General features: G+C 41.6%; 3 protein-coding genes across 3 annotated transcripts in view; 1 reads left to right on the forward strand and 2 right to left on the reverse strand.

The window, feature by feature from the left end:
* Positions 1-4663, reverse strand: part of LOC114446489 (von Willebrand factor A domain-containing protein 7-like) — a gene marked incomplete at its 5' end in the record, with an annotated part of 27211 nt that extends 22548 nt beyond the window's left edge. The window contains one exon of the mRNA XM_028422133.1: positions 4574-4663. Coding sequence (XP_028277934.1) covers positions 4574-4663 — 90 coding nt within the window. The remainder of the gene's footprint in view (positions 1-4573) is intronic.
* A 1942-nt stretch (positions 4664-6605) lies between these two features.
* On the reverse strand, positions 6606-11806 carry LOC114446093 (von Willebrand factor A domain-containing protein 7-like). Its single transcript, XM_028421518.1, has 16 exons — positions 11766-11806; positions 10935-11125; positions 10575-10847; positions 10314-10407; positions 10105-10233; positions 9845-10031; positions 9585-9754; positions 9303-9415; positions 9110-9226; positions 8743-8961; positions 8523-8655; positions 8241-8390; positions 8038-8130; positions 7686-7963; positions 7307-7600; positions 6606-7202 (listed from the first exon to the last, which is right to left on the reverse strand). The coding sequence occupies exons 1-16, from the start codon at positions 11770-11772 to the stop codon at positions 6765-6767; spliced, it is 2886 nt and encodes a 961-aa protein (XP_028277319.1). The 5' UTR covers positions 11773-11806; the 3' UTR covers positions 6606-6764.
* A 2666-nt stretch (positions 11807-14472) lies between these two features.
* On the forward strand, positions 14473-16130 carry LOC114446490 (ras-related protein Rab-39B-like). Its single transcript, XM_028422134.1, has 3 exons — positions 14473-14477; positions 14525-14795; positions 14896-16130. The coding sequence occupies exons 1-3, from the start codon at positions 14473-14475 to the stop codon at positions 15049-15051; spliced, it is 432 nt and encodes a 143-aa protein (XP_028277935.1). The 3' UTR covers positions 15052-16130.
* Positions 16131-20360: the final 4230 nt, after the last annotated feature.

The following is a 20360-nucleotide window of genomic DNA, read 5'->3' on the forward strand; positions in this document are numbered from 1 at the left end:
CTCTTGTGAGTGATGTCTGCTCACAGTAATAGTCAGATTAGAGGCTCTGAAGTTGGTGGATGACTGCCTTTGGAAGATTATTGAAGTGCTGGAGGCTGCAGTGTCATCCCTTCCCATCACTCGCACAACAAACTCCGCTGATGGCATTCTGTTGACCTGCGCTAAGAAGTTTCCATTCCCCTGTGGCACCACAACACTTTTAATCTCCTCTGACCCCAGAGACTCAACCAGAGTCACGTCTGTCACCGTGGCGGAGTCACTCCCGGTCACAGAGATCAACAGGCTACCGTTTGTACCTTTAAAGAGAACACTTGTTCAGTATGTCAGACTAACAGGAAATTCATGTCATTAGTTTTCTTTACCAGCTCTGGGACGTGTTTCAAGAGAATAAAATCCTCCGAAGGGTCCCTGAGACATCTCCACAAAGTCAAACAAAAAGTCAATCGCACTCTGACCTGAAAATAAAAAGTCAGATTAAAGGAACAAGCACTTCAACAAGTGAGAATCAAAAGTATCACCCACCTATGACCTTCACAGTGTAGGGGTTAGTTGACACCATTTTTATTTCCCATAGTCCAACTTGTTTGTTTAGCTGCAGAATCTTGAAGTTTCCAGCTGACACGGATCCTTTGATCACAGACCCTGCAGCCTCTGTGCTTTGAGATTCACCTTTAAAGCAAACCAGTAAGTAACTAATGTTAATGCTGATGTAAAGCATGTAATCCTTTATGAGCAGTGTACATAAAGAGTAAAGGTGTCATTCAGATAGGCAGTGGTACCTGTGGGCCTGATGACAGTGAAGGTGAAGGAGCTGCGGTGATATAAATTGTTGGGTTTGTTACTGTTTGATCTATGATAAAACTGAAGCTATCAGCCTTCCCTGGGCTCCGGACCGCCTGAAGGATGGTCACTGGGACATTACAGTAAGAGATCATATTAAGCAGCTGCTATCAAGTTATAAGAAGAATGACTAGTGCTATTGATCTTTGTAACATCACCATATAGGAGCTTGCAAGCTTGGTTATGATGCCTCTGGCTGTAGGGAGTTCACCCTGTGTGACTTCTATAACCTGACCTCCTGAAGCCTGAGCCAGGTCTCTGTACAGCTGAACTTCTGCTGCTGTGATCCTGCTGGATTGTTGCAGCTCACTCCGCCTCCAACTTTAGTAACTGTTGATCCGGTTATCAAGAAGTTCAGCTGGAAAAAGAAAACAAGCAGTTTAGTTTGAAAAGCCGGAACTAGAAAATCTGTATTTTTCATAAAAACAAAGCCAGCTATGCAGGATTTAGGGGAATGTATCACACCTAACAGTGGCTCCTAAGAGCCTGCCTTTATGTTGAGGTTGCAGCTAACTTGAAATTCAAAGTTCAGTTGGAATTCAGAGTTTGATATTCTGTTAGTTGCAATCTGCTTTTTCACCACTAGGAAGCAACAATCCTACACACTGGTCTTTTAACAAAAAGTTATCAGCTATTATATTATTATTAGCAGTGTTCAAATGACTCAGGTGTATCACTGAAATAGTTTAATTCACGTTTACACTTGACAAAACCCCAGTCCAAAAATAAGACTCAGAAATATGTGTCTTAAGGTGGACATTAATTTTCGGTTTGCAGGATGACTCCTTCATTTTACTTTCTGTCTGTAATTCTAGATTCTGAAAGTATGGGTGTAAGGGTTTTGGCAAACCCTACACCCTGGATATGTGTGTAATCATATCTTTTGTACTGTAGCTACTCACCACTGTTTGTGTCCTCCTCTATGAGTGCGATGATGGTGCTCTTCAGTTGTGTGTCTTTGGCAGGTGAGTCCGTGAAGAGGAAGATCTCAGAATTGAATGGAGCTCCAGTTAAGGCCAGCTGTGTGAGGAAGACAGTATCAATTACTGTAACTTTATAGTGTCCTCTAGTTACATGTCACAGCACCACAGCACCTGAAGTCTGACAGAATCATTTCCTCATTGTCCCCTCCTCCAGATGCTGTCAGTGAAGTAATAACATTCTTGAAGACTGCAGCGTCTGTTGTTCTGATCAGTGGCCCGAATGCTGAAGATCAATAAAAGGAGACAGGGTGACAGGAGTGAGAAGTGTGTTCTTATCAGACTTAACAGGCATGTTTGTAGCATCCAGTATCTCCTACCTGGATCATTGAAAGTTACAAGGATTGTAACAGAGGGTTCATTCTTCGTTCCCACATTGGTGTCGATTATAGTGGAGGGTGAGGGTTTTCACCGCATCAAGTTCATCGCTCATGCTTTTTGTGGTGTCGATGACAAAACACAGAGCTTTACTAGATCCTCTGGAGATGCCCATCATCCTGAGAGACAGAGGGAGAAAACTAAGAGAATGTATGCACACTACATAACTGAAACATGCAGAACTGTTCTCATACTGTAGGAACGGTCTGTCACCGGCAGCCCCTCGAATGTCCTCCAGCAGCTGACTGGTTGCAGCGATCGCCAAGTTTGCAGCTTGAGTGTGGAGATGTCCATGGCTGGAGGAGGGTGAGTCTTTGTTGATCCCGCCTGTAGGACTGATTTTACTGGTTCGATCAAACCATTCTCCATGACTGCATTTTCCTTTTTAACAGCAGAAACATTCATCCCTCATGTCAGTGAGGACAGCAGATGGAAGAAAACACAGGGAAAATGACAACTGATGTGGGCATAACAAGAAAAAGGGAAACAACACAGGGAGTAAAGATGACCATGCAAACAGAGTTCATATACCAATTATTAACTACTAAAAGCTCCTTTAAAGCTCAGGTCTGATTCACGCTGTGACATTGTTGTAGATGTTGATTGAGTGGGAGGCTGTGCATGTTGAGTCAAGTATCACCCTCAGGACATGGTGCTCCATGCAATTCACTGGAAAACTGTCCAGGAGCAACCACCATATCCCCCGCCTTTTTTAATAGAAAACAAACATTTTCATGGGAACCTTGCGTGAATGCACATACCATTTTACATGAGAAATGAGCAGCAAAAACATCATCAATCCTTCATTTCATGTTTTCATGCACAGGATTTCTTTAAATCTGGCTCAAACATCCACCAACTGGATTTCATCAATAGTTCATACTGACCACGGCAATTTGCGATGTATAATTCATTATTTTGGTGTGGAATATGAAATAAAATATAATTCTTTAAGTTTAATACGTAGATCCAAACACACCCTGTGTTAAAACTGGCTAATAATAGTATTGCGGCCTGTAAATGGACTAAATATCTAGGTCATTATATTATAGACAACATGAATGATGATGAAAATATATATAGACAGTGTTATATGCACAGGCAAACAGCATTGCACGTACATTTAGCTGTTGTTCTACCCAAGTTAAAGTGGCTCTGTTCAAAGCATACTGTACACCACTCTACACTGCCCATCTGTGGTCATCTTATACAAATCTAGCATGCAGAAGTTACACGTTGCCTACAATGATGTGATGAGAATTCTACTTAAGACTTAAGAGGGAGCGCTGGTCAGATGTTTGTATCTGTAGAAGTGACACACTTAAAGCACTGTTGAGAAATGTAATGTTTAAGTTGATGTGAAGTCTGGATAAATCCAGCAACAGTATCATTTTTTGTAAAATCATGCATTAACTCATCATGTGTTAAGCATTCATTCATGTCATGTATTGTACCAAATGTTACCATTTATTCTTAGGTACAGTGCTGTGCTTTGTATCACTGTGCATTATAGAATGTAGACCTTGTTACTGCATGAATTCGTCAGTTACCTTTGGGTTTGGTTGAGGTTAAGACACCAAAGTACCAGAAGTCAGGATCTGCTCTGATATGATGTCCTCCAAGATGTTGTTGCTGCAATCGTTTCCATCACAGCTGCGGCAGGTGGCCCTGCTCTTATCTGTAAAAAACAAACCAAAAAACAATGTTTTAATGGTTTTATCTTGTGAAATCATTTCCTGCCTAACTGCATTCCTCGTCTGTGTTATCAGTATCTGTGTGAACGCACACATCACATCATAGCATCTTTTTACCTGCTATGTTACCAATGCTGCTGAATGGTCTGATCAGATTGGAGTTTGGGAGTGTGTTCCCAGCTCCACCCAGTTACTGTGACTGTAGAAGTCCTTCAGAACAGGAGAATTAACAATCAGTTAAAAGTGCAAACACTGCATGAATCAAACCTTTTAATATAAAATACCTGTAAAGGATGCAGAATCTCTCCCAGCTCCTGCCTTGCCAACTCGTAGTTTTCTTTGCTTGTGCTGGCTTTCACAGCCATTATTCCCTCTGTGATAATTTTTCTGCCTTGAACAAACTTCTCCTCATCAAAGTGGAAACTTGCATTAAAAGGATAGCGAATGTCCACACGTGCATTCCGAAATTTGATGTTTTGGATGGCTTGGCTGAAAGTCTTAGAAGATTGTGGTGCTCTGCAGGCGACTGCTACACCTTCTGCAGTGAAAGGCTGTGTCTGTACACATCACATTGTGACAATATTAGTACAATGTAGTAATGTGTGGTGACATAAAACTAATGTGAGAACTCACAGGAAAAGTGAAGTCTGTCCCCTCAGCTTTGGCCAGAGCACGGCAGACCTGCACGGTGACATTTAGGAGCGCACTCTCAGTGATGCCCCAGTGATTCAGAGACTGAGGTGGTAATAGCTGAGATGGTTTTATCTCAAAAACTGAGAGCTCCAGTCTGCAGGAGCAGGAGACACAACACAGCCAGCGTCGAAGACATCACAGCCCAGCCTGTCAGGAAGTCTGGAGATGCATCCATATTTAAAACACAACAAAAATAACTGATTTTGTGTCTATTTGAGAGCAAATATACAGTCTCTACAAGTGTCAACTTGTGTATGTCAGTCACTGAATATAATTATTAATAATTATAAATTAAAGGCATACTCACCTTGCTTCTCTTCTGTACACTTCAGAGTTTGTAGTGTACGCTCCGGCTTAATAGTGGCCCGAGACTGGGGTGGGTTTTTACAGAACTCGTTCTACCTGTTGCTGTGTTAACGGTATATTTGTAAATAACACTTCTAAGGAACTGCAGAGGAGAATGAGACTTAACTTCCTGTGGTTTATGAACACTTTTAGTTAAAGTTAAATTTGACACACTTTCTATAAAAGAAAACAAATTATGGCACAGTATCTGATGTGATGTTAGTGGCAGTGAAAGGTTGTGTCTGTACACATCACATTGTGACAATATTACTACAATGTAGTAATGTGTGGTGACATAAACCTGATGTGAGAACTCACAGGAAAAGTGAAGTCTGTCCCCTCAGCTTTGGCCAGAGCACGGCAGACCTGCATTAAGGAGCGCACTCTCAGTGATGTCCCAGTGATTCAGAGACTGAGGTGGTAATAGCTGAGATGGTTTTATCTCAAAACTGAGAGCTCCAGTCTGCAGGAGCAGGAGACACAACACAGCCAGCTTCAAAGACATCACAGCCCATCCTGTTGGGAAGTCTGAAGATATATCATGTTCATTTTCAGTTCCAACCTTTAATTTGATCCTATTTTAGTGGGCATTATTAAGTTATACAACGTTATGTGTACACAAAGCTACATTTTAAAATATCCCTACAAATGCTGCAGGAGAATTAACATAAATGTATTTGTAGTTCAAATATTAGACGTGGCTGATGTGTCCGACCAATCTCTTACCAACATTTACCTAACCCTAATGCAGAGCTAGCGTCTCGGCTGTTGTGAGACATAGAGCCTCAAGTGAGACATTTCTGTAATGATCTCAGTGAGCTGAATGCATTAAACTTTGAACCACAACTCTGTGAGCTTCCTAACTGTGTAACCCTAACCCTAATGCAGAGCTAGGGTTAGCATCTCGGCCGTCGTGAGACATAGTTTGTGGTGAATTTCTGTGACTATGTGGTGAGTTTGTTGTTCTGGCTTTGTTTAGTTTTACCACAGAGCAGCACACAGCAGACTGCTGTTAAATGCATTGCTTGAGCTCACATTTTCCTTTATTGTAGTGACACATTATCCCACTCTCACCTTTCAGTTAAAGGTAGGGTAGGAGATTTTGAAACTCAGTGAGAGTCAGCCAGATTTTGAAAGTAAACACACGCCCCTTTCTCTCGGAGCTCACCCCGAAGCCACGCCTCCCAACCAGTCTGTGACTTCGGCCATCATGCATGTACCTCTCTGGTGCGTGCAGAGCAGGAAGAGAGTGACAACCAGCCAACCATACGCGCAGGGGCGCCTCGCAGGATTGGCTGATGTTTTTAGTGTTTTATAGCTTCCACAGATGATTTTAAAGCGAAACTGCCGAACTAATCTGTTGGATCGGACTCTAAAGAGAATATACTAATTTAACAAAAGTGCATCAGAAGGAAATCTCCTACCCTACCTTTAAATACCAAGTTTTGTTTCATTTTGTAATTTTTATGTTACAAATATATTTTTTACCAATTCACATAGATTTTTTTTAACCATTTTTCATTTATTATACATTCATTAGCTTTATAATCATTGGTTAATAAGCATACGTCACATTGAAAAATGATTTAAAATCAAAACAAATCATTAAATAAACATTGAATATACATTTTTACTTATCATTATCAACAGCAATACTTAACATCTGATCCCCCTATTTGGTCTAATGATAAACATGTTCACATTTTAAGAAGATTTAACTGCAGATACCCTGAAAATGCATTGCACACCAGCATGGGAAACACCCTCTGTGTCATACAATAAAATTTGACAGCCTCAAATCTTAAATCAAGTCTTAAAGCTCTTCCTGTGCGCTCTAACCAAACACCTGAGATTGCAGTTTGATCCCTGTGAGTGTGAAGATGAAGCAAAGGAGTAAAGATTGATCAGCTCTGCTAGACAAAGATACAAGAGGTGCTGCTGTTGGAGTCGGTGGTTTGCTGGTGGTTGTGACTTCAGTCGCCCGAGCAGAGTAGAAACAGGATCCCACATTTCCCACCTGATCCACAACCAGCAGCTCTGCATCAGGTGAGCAGCAGGATGCAGTGTAGGACACCAGAGTTGTGTTTTCACTGCCAGTTCCAATGCTGGTGTTCAGAGTCCCGTTACCTTGTGCAAGGCTGATGCGGCTGACGCCCGTCCCGTTTTCTCCGTCAGTCACCTGGACAGAGAGCTCCCACGTAGAGTTACAGTTGTCAGAGCAGCTGGACTTCAGGCTGAGGAGCTTACACACCGGCTCAGAGAAGTCTGTTACCTATAAACAACAGTGAGTCTTGCAATTAGCACAAAAATCCACTACAAAGTAATCACACCTAATTAAATGCACATTTATTTAAACTGATTTCAAAGAAGCCATACCGTTCCCAGGACAGTTAAACGCAGCACAGCATAGTTGCTGTCTGAGGCTCCTGGAGCCCTGGCCACAATGGTCAGAGTGACGTCAGTACCAGACACTGTGTTCAGAGGCGCTGTGAGGTCGATGGTAGCGTTAGCGCTGCCTCCAGCTTCCAGGATTAAACTGGATGGAAAGGTTGAGTTGAAACCTTTGTCATTGTTAGCTTGGATGCTGAAGTTTCCTCCTGCACCGCTGGTCGTCACAGAGAAGGGAACAGAGAGTGGTGTTCCTGGTACAAGGACACTGTCAGCACCAGCCTAAAAACAGGAAGGGATTTACACTTAAAACATCACTAAAGTGTAATAAACTCTAATAAAAGAAAAATATCACCATAAGACTCACAGTGGTGACAGTCAGAGCAGAAGCTCTGATGCTGGTGGGTGATTGCCTCTGGAAGTTAACTGACGATGCTTTGCTATTGGTGTTGCTGTTCTGTCCCTTCACTAGTACCACAAAGTCTACTGATGGTATCTTGTCAAACCGAGCTAAGAATGTTCCTGATCCCTGGGCCTCCACGCTGCTGTTAACAACCCCTGACCCTGAGGTTTCAACCAGATGGACCTCTGTCAATGTGAGAGAGTCACTCCCAGTAACAGTCACCCTCAGGGTGCCATTAGCACCTTCAAACAAAAGAAAATCCAAGTAAAGAATCACATTTTACTTTGAGTTATTGCAACAAACCAGGTTTACCTACCAGAAGTGGGACGATAGTCTATAACATCTAACTCTCCTAATGGGCCCTGGGTTGCATCCAAGAAGTCATACAGGAAGTCGATGGGACTTTTCCCTGCAAATAAAACAGTCAAATAAAAGAGCAAGTTCTGCGTGCACACGTTTTTGTGTCAGGGTGAAGGAAATATTACAGTGTCATTGTGTTTAAAATCATGGAGGTCTCACCTATAACCTTCAGAGTGTAGGCTTGTGATGACACTATTTTAATTTCCCATTGTCCCACTTGTGTTTGTAGCCACAGAGTCCGGAGGTTTCCCACTGACTGATATTTGATGATTGATGATTCGCTTGTGTTGGAGATATTTTGAGGTACACCTAAAAACCAGAAAACCAGGAAATGATGCAGACCATTTAGGCTAGTCCAGGAAAATGGTGAAACATCAAAACTGTACCAGCAAGTGAAGATTTAGAGTTCTTTAAACTTGACTGTAATGCTCTTGACCTCACCTGAGGGATTGATGAGAGTAAAACTGACAGAGCTCCCTGTGATGTAAATTGTGGGGTCTTTCACCGACTCATCAACTGAGAAAGTGAAGCTTTCAGCATTGCCTGCACTCCTGGATGCCAGCAGAAGAGTCACCTAAGAAATCAAGTACATGTGGTGACGCATATGAACTACATGATGCATGAACCCTTAGTAAAAGACAGTGAGAGCAGATCTTGATACCAGGGAGGAGGTGGAGGATTCTGTGACGATGTTGATGGCGGCTGTGAGGAGCTCGTTTTTAGTCACTTGAATAGCCTGGCCGCCAGAAGCCTGAGCCAGGTCTCTGTACAGCTGGGCTTCTGACCTCACCATCCAACCTCTCTGTTGTTGCTGAGGGTCATTCCCAACATCTCTTCGGCGTCGACTAGACCCGAGGAAACCAGTAATCATGAAATTTACCTGACAAGAAAAAAAGGAATAAGAGTTTGACACAGACTCCTAATACTAAAATATTTAGTATAGTATAGTAGTAACATTTATTCTCAGTATTTCAGTGTTTGTCCTCACTATCGATCTCTTTATATTGACAATTGGTACTAGGACTCACCACTGTCTTGGTCTGCTCGATGAGTGCAATCACTGTGCCTTTTAGTTCAATGTCTTTAGCAGGAGCATCCGTGAAGACGAAGATCTCAGAGTTAGGCGGAGCATTTGTTAAAGCCAGCTAAAGGAAAAGAGTTATACGTTACCAGATTTTAACTGTAGCAGTACAGAATTTTAAGAACTCTAAAAGACCTCACCTCAAGTCCCGAAAGACTCATTTCGGGATAATCTCCACCACCTGATGCAGTCAGTGAGTTTATCAGATTTTTGAAGTCATTCGGGTTTGTTGTCTTATACACTGGGCCAAAATCTGTCATTCGCATGGAAACGAACAAATAAAACTTTATTATTGTTCTCTTCTGCTTGCCCAGATAGATGGGTTTTTTTTACAAAGAGAGCCCAACACCTGGACTAAGTGTGTACGACTCATGTGGGCTAGGTTTCTCTCTAAAGTTTAGTGTGGGGCTTTAGCGCCGTACCTGGATCATTGAAAGGTACAAGGATGTAGATTGAAGGCTCATCAGCTGTTCCCACTTTGCTGTTGATGATAAAGGAGGAGACATTCTTCACTGCATTAATGTCGTCCATCATGCTTCCTGTTGTGTCGATGGCAAAGCAGAGTGCTTTCCCTTTGGTGATTCCTATCATCCTGAAAAATTAAAATCAGATGGACACAAATCATTCAACACTTTGTCATTTGAATTTTTGAGTGAATATTTTAAATGAATGGGTTTCATACTGTAGGAATCGATCGTCACCAGCGGCCCCCCAAATGTCCTGCAGAAGCTCACTGGTTGCAGCTATGGCCAGGTTTGCAGCCTGAGTGTGCAGATGTCCGTGGCTGGATGTTGGAGTGTCTTTGTTGATGCCGCCCGTCGGTGCTATCAAGCTTGTTGCATCTCCAGAATTTCCATGACTGCATTTCCCTGTTCACAGATGGCCAGAGATTAAAAACAAAGAGCTACAGCAGTGACTAAGTGATTTTTTTTATGTATTTACCGTCAGGCTTCAAGGGAGAGAAAGGAGAAAAATATCCAGAGGTCAGTATCTTTTCCTTCAGAATATCCTCCAGGATGTTGTTTTTGCAGTCGCTTCCATCGCAGCTGCGACAGGTTGCTCTGCTTTTAGCTGTGAATTAGATTGAACTTTGTTGTTATGGATGACAGTAATAAAGCACAAAAACAATATGTAATAATATATATTTTTACCTGCTACATTTTCAACATCGATTCCTGGATCAAGGAGTTTGCTGTATGGCGAGTTGTTCTCCATTTCCACCCAGTTACTATGACTGTAGAAGTCCTTTGGATAAGACATCAGTGTATTTTATGTTCATGAATCTGTTATCATTTCACCATTTTTTTTTCACGTTCTCTTGTTACTTTAATCACTTACATGTGACACATTTAAATATGTATTCACTTATAAGAGTTTAAAGATGTTTTAGAGGCCAGAAGAACAGAAACTACCTGTAAGGTGTGTAATATCTGTCCCAGTTTTTCTCTTGCCGTCTCATAGTTCTGTCTTCTGTTGCTGGCCTTCACAACTTCCAGTCCTCTTGTGATGATTTTCTTTCCTGCTGTGAACTCTTCACCATCGAAGTGGTAACGTCCTTGGAAGAAATGATTAATGTCCACTCGCCGATTGTTTGTCTGTATCAGGCTGATGGCTTCACGAAAACCCTTCAACGACTGTGGTGCTCCACAAGCAGTAGCAACGGATCGAGCAGTGAAAGGTTGCGACTGCGCACACACACACACACACATGTATTACAGACAAAAATCACATGAATTCATCTTACTGTATTAAAATGAATTCAGTTTCCTTACCGGAAATGTGAAGTCTTTGCCTGCAGCCCGAGCCACAGCCTGGCACACCTGCACTGTGATGTTTAGAATGGCTCTCTCTGTGATCCCTTCATGACTCAGAATGTCTGTCCTCCATATTTTAAATCCAAGAGCTCCTCCAGTCTGCAGAAGCAGCAGACATAACATCACCAGTCCAGACATCACTGCACCTCCTGCATCAGACAGACACATTTACAGATTTTAAGAAGTCTTCAGCACTGTAATGTAGTATGTGTCATTTAAAGAATCCTGAAAGGCAAAAGAGATGATCTGACTCATGATTCTGACTCATAAATACCGGACAGAAAACAATTGAGACCATTAAAGAAATGTTCTTACTCTATTTCTAAACTATGTTTCACTCTGATCAAACTCTGATCAAACAGCAGAGAATGATGCTAAACTTGTTGGACCTGTTAGTGGAGCTTGTTTCACCATCATTCAGGCGTTAAGTATGTAATTAGGCAACAACAGAAGGAATCTTCAGTGCAGCTTTACACACTCGTCTAAGTTACGTGTTATTCATTCATGAGCAGCACTCTCACCTTTTAAGGCAGCAGGAAAACTGAATTAACATAATACAGTGTGTTAAAATCAGCGTACAAGGATTATGATCAGAGCAGAAAGTTAGTATTTATAATAATGTCCTCCAAATGTCAAACAAAAATGTTTAATATGCAGTGCCGTTTTATGAAAATTGACTTTTTGTTGATAATCATTATTAATCTTTAAAAACACATCCAACACATTTTTGTAGCGTTAATTCAGGTAATAAGTTGTAAAAATAAAGATGTAAAAAAAACACATACTTACCAGACATGTGTGCCTGTACCTTGATGCAGTCCAGTACACGGCTTGTGTTGTCGACACTGTACCTTTATAAAGCTCCAGGGTGGAGTCAATCTGTGTCTTGTTGTTGTGTTTCGTAATTGTTATTTCAGTATTTGTATTATTGACATCACGTCATTTCCTTATAATCAAACAGGCTGAGTTGATGTGTATAGGAGCTCTGAAAGCTGTTTTCTGAAAAGTAAACACTTAACATGATAAAACAGGAAAACAGTAAACCATCATAATGTGATCATGAATAAATAAAAAAGAGTCATTTAATTTAATTGATACACACTTCTGCACACTGACCGTACTTTGTAAGAAAAGCGAAGGACAGGATTTGGTTTTCTCACCAGAACACATTTTTAAAAAGGCTTTATAGGTCAACTTACACAACTCATTAAAGTTGGGAGACTTGTTGGACCAGATTAAAAAATCTGGTCACTGCCATTCTTTGAACAAAGGTGTGTTGCTTTTCTGTGAAAGTAGACAGACACACAGAGCTGGTGTCCTTCTTTCAGTTTCACACAGAAGTCACAAAACTCATCTTATTGTATATTATGTTAATTGTAGATATTTATTACATACTTTAATTTTTAACAGCTAATTTATTGCTGATTTATTTGACCAGGCTATGATGTGGTAGAATAAATAGTAGTCAGTGCAGGTGTACTGCTCCTTTACTGTAATTTGAATGCAGTCGGCTGTATCCAAATTCGGTATTCAAATTACAATGAAAGGAGGAACACAAACTTCTCACTGAGACTAATGTGCTCACTTTAATTTATTATTATTATTATTATTATTATTATTATTATTATTTTTGGTCTGTCTCCTGTTGGTTACTTGATTGTTTGAGCTTTGTGCAGATATAGACATGTTTCATATTAACATTCAGTTTTCACATGAATCAGCTTAAACATACAGAAAAGGACATAAAATATATACACTCATTTAATCTAATATTTTTGACATTTTACAGGAATCAGTGAAAATTAGCCATTTAACAACTGTAAATATTCATTATTATTAATTTGCACATACACTCAACAAAAATATAAACGCAACACTTTTGTTTTGCTCCCATGTTTCATGAGATGGACTTGAAGATCTAAACTTCATTCCAGATACACAATATTACCATTCCTCTCAAACATTGTTCACAAATCTGTCTAAATGTGTGATAGTGAGCACTTCTGCTTTGCTGAGATAATCCATCCCACCTCACAGGTGTGCCACATCAAGATGCTGATCTGACATCATGATTAGTGCACAGGTGTACCTTAAACTGCCCACAATAAAAGGCCACCCTGAAATGTGCAGTTTGTTTCTGCTTTATTGGCGGTCTGGGGACTCAGAACCAGTCAGTATCTGGTGTGACCACCATTTGCCTCATGCAGTGCAACACATCTTCTTCGCATAGAGTTTATCAGATTGTCTATTGTGGCCTGTGGAATGTTGGTCCACTCCTCTTCAATGGCTGTGCGAAGTTGCTGGATATTAGTGGGAACTGGTGCACGCTGTCGTATACGCCGGTCAAGCACATCCCAAACATGTTCAATGGGTGACATGTCCGGTGAGTATGCTGGCCATGCAAGAACTGGGACATTTTCAGCTTCCAAGAATTGTGTACAGATCCTTGCAACATGGGGCCGTGCATTATCTTGCTGAAACATGAGGTGATGTTCATGGATGTATGGCACAACAATGGGCCTCAGGATCTCATCACGGTATCTCTGTGCATTCAAAATGCCATCAATAAAATGCACCTGTGTTCTTCGTCCATAACAGATGCCTGCCCATACCATGACCCCACCACCACCATGGGCCACTCGATCCACAACATTGACATCAACAAAGCGCTCACCCACACGACGCCACACACGCTGTCTGCCATCTGCCCTGAACAATGTAAACCAAGATTCATCCGTGAAGAGAACACCTCTCCAACGTGCTAGACGCCATCGAATGTGAGCATTTGCCCACTCAAGTCTGTTACGGCGACGATCTGGAGTCAGGTTAAGACCCCGATGAGGACGACGAGCATGCAGTTGAGCTTCCCTGAGACGGTTTCTGACAGTTTGTGCAGAAATTGTTTGGTTATGCAAACCAATTGTTTCAGCAGCTGTCTGAGTGGCTGGTCTCAGACGATCTCGGAGGTGAACCTGCTGGATGTGAAGGTCCTGGGCTGGTGTGGTTACTCGTGGTCTGCGGTTGTGAGGCCGGTTGGATGTACTGCCATATTCTCTGAAACGCCCTGGAGACGGCTTATGGTGGAGAAATGAACATTCAATGCACGAGCAACAGATCTGGTTGACATTCCTGCTGTCAGCATGCCAATTGCACGCTCCCTCAATGCTTGTGGCATCTGTGGCATTTTGCTGTGAGACAAAACTGCACATTTCAGGGTGGCCTTTTATTGTGGGCAGTTTGAGGTACACCTGTGCACTAATCATGATGTCAGATCAGCATCTTGATGTGGCACACCTGTGAGGTGGGATGGATTATCTCAGCAAAGCAGAAGTGCTCACTATCACACATTTAGACAGATTTGTGAACAATGTTTGAGAGGAATGGTAATATTGTGTATCTGGAATGAAGTTTAGATCTTCAAGTCCATCTCATGAAACATGGGAGCAAAAACAAAAGTGTTGCGTTTATATTTTTGTTGAGTGTATTTTCCCTGGGTATGCGGTTTGAACCAGTCTCTCACAGCATCTCATATACGTCTGTCTCTTTAGATCAATCACCAGAGCCTACTACCGTAATTCAGTGGGCGGCCTGTTGCTCTTTGACATCACAAACCGCCGTTCCTTCCAAAATGTCCATAACTGGCTGGAAGAGGCCCAAAGCCACGTCCAGCCCCACAGCATCATCTTCCTGCTAGTCGGACACAAGTGTGACCTGGAGGCCCAGCGTCAGGTGACCCAGCAGGAGGCCGAGAAGCTGGCAGGGGCCTACGGGATGCGCTACGTGGAGACATCGGCACAAGACGCTATCAATGTGGAGAAGGTGTGGGTGATGTTTTGTGATTTGTGAAGACAAATGTGCTTAAAAGTTCTCAGCAGTTGTATGAACTGAAGTTTTTTTTATTTTGCTTGTGGTTTTTCAGGCCTTTGTGGAGCTGACAAGGGATATCTTTGAGCTGGTACGAAGTGGAGACATCAAGATTCAGGATGGATGGGAGGGCGTCAAGAGCGGATTTGTCCCCAACACTGTCCATTCTTCTGAGGAGGTGACCAAGGGTAACCGGCAGTGCTTCTGCTGAGTGACCTGACTGCAGCGTGTGTGAAGTACTTACACAGACTCCGTTTTTAGATGATCCCTGTTGCTGCAGCCATTTTTTTTCTGACACTACCATTTGGGTGCCTGCTCACAGCTCTGTCCAAACAGGAGTAGAAGCACAAGCAGCGTCCTAAACCCTCACTCTTCTGTGTGCATGTGTGTGTCTAACTTAACCAACACCTTAGCTTTAGCCCACTTCTGGCCTTTTCCTGATATGTACAGTTATACTCCATGTCTAATAAACGGATGCTGTCAGCGATGAATGAAATCAGTGAAGCCAAGCCTGAGCCACACCTCCTCCTCCTCCTCTTCTTCCTCCTCCTCTTCCTCTTCCTCTTCATGGAGCCTGTATGGACTGAATCCAGACATGAGGCAAAAAGATTGTTTGCACATCTGCACTGGAGGAATATGAAGTATGAACCAAAGTTTGAGATTTGTTTATCTAAAGTTTGCACTGTGAACACATTCAGTGGTACGTTCAGTGAGGCCTGATCATAGCAAGGATTTTCAAGAGCATGGTAAGTTTCCACTCTGTTGATTTACTGAAAACATGTATAGGTAATTTATTGCAAGAATCTCAATGTTTCTTTTCAAATAGTTCCAAACATGAATGATAATTTATCCATGTATAAATAAGTTTGGGACATACTCCTTACTGTAACAAATATTTGATTAAAATATTACAGAACACCTTCAGGTCATAATCTCTCATAATCTCACAACACATTTTCTGGACTCAATCATGCCCAATAATATTTATAGTTTATTTTAACTTGAAATTTCCAAAGAATTAGAATATTTTTGATATGGTGTAAATAATCCTTTCATTTCTCACCTGGAATCTCATCAGAGAGCACTGAATGAACAGAGAAGTCCTGCCAACATGTAAAAATGACAGAATGTTGGTGAAACTTGAGATAAAACTGTAACTGTGCAGAGGTAAAGTTTCTCTTTCGAGTGCCTTTTGGAGGAAAGAAGCAGAAGCACACACTGTCCACTTCCCTGTTTATTGATACAACTGTGTGTTGACCCTGTAAGGTGGCAGGAAACACACACTGATATCACATGACACAACTTGTACATAATTTATTTGAAACCAAACCCTGGTGACTGATGGCTGTTGTAACTTTTGGACTATTATGACACAAATAATAAACACCTGAAAACATTAATAAAGATATTTGCTGTGTGACGATTGGAGGTGTGCTGATGTGTGCATGAATTAAGGGATGGGTAAAAGTCTGGCATTAAAGTGACCACTTGGGGGCAGCCATAGTGTATTGACAGGAGGGAAAATGTATGATTAGTTTGATTTCTGCAAGGCAATTGTTCTTCACCTTCTTTATTTTTCTTCTTTCTTTTTATTCCTCTGTGCGTTTTTTTTGCGCAGTGTATCTTCAGCATACATTGACCGATTTCTGCCATTCAACTATCAAAACGTTCATCTCATAGAAGACATTCCGGGTCAAATTCAAGGGCTGTAAAAACATAAACCAGATCCTGTGTCTCTATCCTGCTCTCAGGCCTGCATCTTCTATGTGAATGAGATCATTTTCAGACTGTTTCGAAGGAAAACTGGTTTGGGATCTGATGGTGTGACTCTACTACTGACTTGAGGACCAATTTAATTATATTAAATTTAATATTAATATAAATGTTAGGTTTGATTGAATGTTGTTTTGTTTGCATTTTAAATTATAATTTATTTTTCTTATTTTTTTGCCCAGTCCACCTGATGGTGGGATCAATAACTAATTTATTTATTTATCATTTTATTTCATTTCCCCGTACTTCATTTCAGTCCCGGAAGTTGCAGAGCGACGCGTTCAATGCGCGCAAGATACCGCGAGCGACGCATTTCCTTTCGTCAGACGCTAGGTCATTAGCAGTAGCTGCTCCTCCCTCACAGGAGCTGCAGCTCTGTCGGTGTGGACAGACGCTGTTTTAGTTCAAGCCTTTAAACGTGCTCATAGGTCATTAGCAGGTGTTTCAAAGTGGAGCTGGCAGAGTTCTCTGATGTTCAAGGTAAGTCTCTGACGTTTGACTTTTAACTGGGACTAAGTCGTTTGGTTTCTAGGAGCTTTACTCATTTCTGCCATTTCTCTACAACATGTGGGGACATAAGGCCCGTTTGGACACGGCATTAATGACTCTGTCCAAACTCTGGAAGCTGGAACTCACTTAAAGGTTAGAGGTGCCACTGCGAGCTACGGTAGCCGCTCAGCACGACTTAATTGTTGGCAGGTGTATTAGCTTGTTAGGCTAATTTTGAGTGTGGCCTGTTCCTGATGTTTATACCTTTTATATACTGCAGTGTTTTTATTAAGTTAAGTTCCACCAGCTTGGCACAATGATTCAGTCCAAACTCTAAAGAGGAGCTAAACCTCACAGACACCTCAGGTGATGCCTTGAATTGTTAGCTTTGTTAGCTGCTAATGCTATTTAGCGCCGCTTAATTGTTGTCAGGTGTGTTAGCTTGTTAGGCTAATTTTAACCCCGTGCCATGGATGTTGGCCTGTTCCTGGCTTTTATACCGTGATATAATGCCATGCTTTCATTAAGTTGGCAAGTTTAACATGCATTAAATAGGGTGACGCTGCACAGGTTTCTGAAGCCCTCAGGGCCCAATTATTGATCCCATATTCTTTTTTTGTCTATAAATAAATTCTCTGGTAATTCTAAATCTGGTAATTAAAGAAATTAGGCTTTGAACCACAACTCTGATCCACTAGTTAAGGGGTAATGTAAGTTTGAGAATTTAAAATGGGGGGAAAAAACCTTGAATATTTATGGGGTTAAAACTGCACTTCTCTCACTGGCTGCTCTGTTGGTGCCTAAGTCATTTCAAGCAGTTTAATTGTGCACACTGTTTGCATGTTAGTGGCTTTTCAAAGTGGAGCTGGCAGCGTGGGGAAGCAATACACAACTTTCCCAGGTTTTGAAAAGACTAGGGCACTAACAGACTGGCATCAGCAGGTTATTTTTATGAGGGATCACAGACTACAGGATTTGTCAAACTGCAGACAGTTTACAAACACACCAGCTGGTGGCGGTAATGTGTCAATGTGTTTGCTAACTGCTAACAAAAAAAGGTAGAAAAAAGTTTGGATCAAGTAGTGGAGGAGTAGATCATTGTTTTGATATTCCTGCTACTTCCCATCATCATCTCTTTTCATTGGCTGTTGACTACTAGTTTGCACTTAGGTGGTGATGAGTTCACACTGCTCGACTTTATCCAGACTCAGTGTGAGAAATTCAAACAGATTTGAGTGCAACTGAGGTCTGGTCTGTTTCCCCTCATGCTAACAGATTGTGGTGCCTGACAGCACATGGTTACTGTCCACAACTAGTGCAGACTTTGCCTGACGGGGAATTGTGGGTAAAATTGTTTAGTGTGCCCCCAGTTCAGTACTCTCTGATGCTTTACATTTAACTACTAGGAAGAAGTTTTGGTTTCCATGAGCTTCAGACATCTTAAGAGGCTTTTCTCTCTGCCACAGGTGAGGACATCAGACGAGGGAGCTCCACGGTGTTCGAGACGTTTGGAGACTGTCCAAACCCTGAAGGGAAGCCCTCACCTAAAGGTTAGTCATGCACTAATTGCAAGCTATGTTAGCCACTAATGCCAATAAACATTGTCAGGTGTGTTATTTCCAATTCAAATGTTTCAATGCTATGTTTTTTTTTTGTATCAATTTTCTCTTCACTGTTATAGCCCATTTAAATTGTGCTTTCCCTGGAATGTTTGAAGTTACTCTTTAATGTTAAAGAGTAAGGCAAAATTAACCTGTTGCACAAGTGTGTCCTGTCTCTGCTTTTAGTTAAAATGACAATTTGTGAAATTTAATAAATACAAGTGAAAACTTACCAGTTTACTTTAATGTGTGTAAATAACACAGAAGTTGTACAAACAAGTGTCTTCTGTGTTTTGAGTTTGACACAAATTTTATAATTGCACATTGAAATATCTGAATTTGAATTAATCCTGCTTCATAATATAACAGCCTAATGTTCAGTCAGTAATGTGCTGTTGGATGGTGCTGGGAAGGCTCACAAAGCTTGTTTCCATTAAGATAAACAGGTTCATGCTGCGTTAAGGAAAACAGTTTTAGACATAATTTAGGCTTTCAATAAATAAACATATGCATTTATCTGTTTCTTCAGAGCAGCTGCTTAATGCAGGTCAGCTTAATGCTACTGTCAGACTTCTACAATGAGACAGCTGCAGCAGCTGCTCTGGTCAGAAGAAAGCCCAAAGTAATTTAAAATAAAGTGATGTAGGTTTTGGCAATTAAAAAATATCTAAATCCAGCTAGTGATGGATGCAAGTAATGTGAGTTTTTGTTTAGAAATGCATCTCTGCTTCAGGCCTGCACACTTTTGTTTGATTTACACAAACATGCATCGCTGACAGTAAAAGGGAGCAGCTGTGTCTCACACTGATTTTAAAAACCAGGGCTACATGAATTGAAGAATTGGCTACTGGCCAATTCTTGAAGAGGTACTGATGCCAAAAATCATCATGGCCTGGGGTCCCTGCGTTGATAGATGGCCCTCTGTGGATGATCCTTGCACTCGGACCTGATAAGATAACAATTTTTGATTTTTTTTTCTACAAAAAACACACAAAACTGAACAGCTTTGCCTACATGTTGGGCAACCTGGTCAAAAAGCATGGACAGAGCCAGAGCAATGACCCCTACTCCTCCATAGGTGACCCTGCTGCCCCCCAGCTCTCCGATCAGGCTCTGTCTGAACGCCGCTTGCTGCTCTCCGCTCATACCCCGCTGCAGGAAACCATATCGATGCTGCAGTGCTGCTGAGGAGTCCAGTGACAGGAAGGTTGTGAGGACGGGATCCAAGGAGATATCAGGGATGATGCTGGCATCTCGTGCCACAGAGAACAGCTGGTGGACGGTGGCTGGAGAAGGAAGACACAAACCGCGGCCCATCGGGATCATGGCTGCAACTGTCAGTTTAACCAGTGTGTGCTGAGTGTTATCTGTGTTATCTCTGTGTGTTTATTCGGCCCATTCAGGAGGATGTTATCAACGTGACCAGTCCACCATAGAGAGCATGAACAGGAATACAAATGCATGACCTCTTTGTTTAATGAAACAAGGGTTATGCACAAACCTCAGATGTCCTGTAGTTTGAGTCTACATGTTCTGTTTGCAGCCTGTTTCACTGCAGCTGTGGACATAAACAGGCTGAATAGTCTTTTACATCGTTCATTGTTTATGAAAATAGGACCTTCCTGTTTTATGCAAATTTGTTTTGAAGGACATGAAC

Source organism: Parambassis ranga, chromosome 14 (genome assembly GCF_900634625.1).
Source record: "Parambassis ranga chromosome 14, fParRan2.1, whole genome shotgun sequence".
NCBI lineage: Eukaryota > Metazoa > Chordata > Actinopteri > Ambassidae > Parambassis > Parambassis ranga.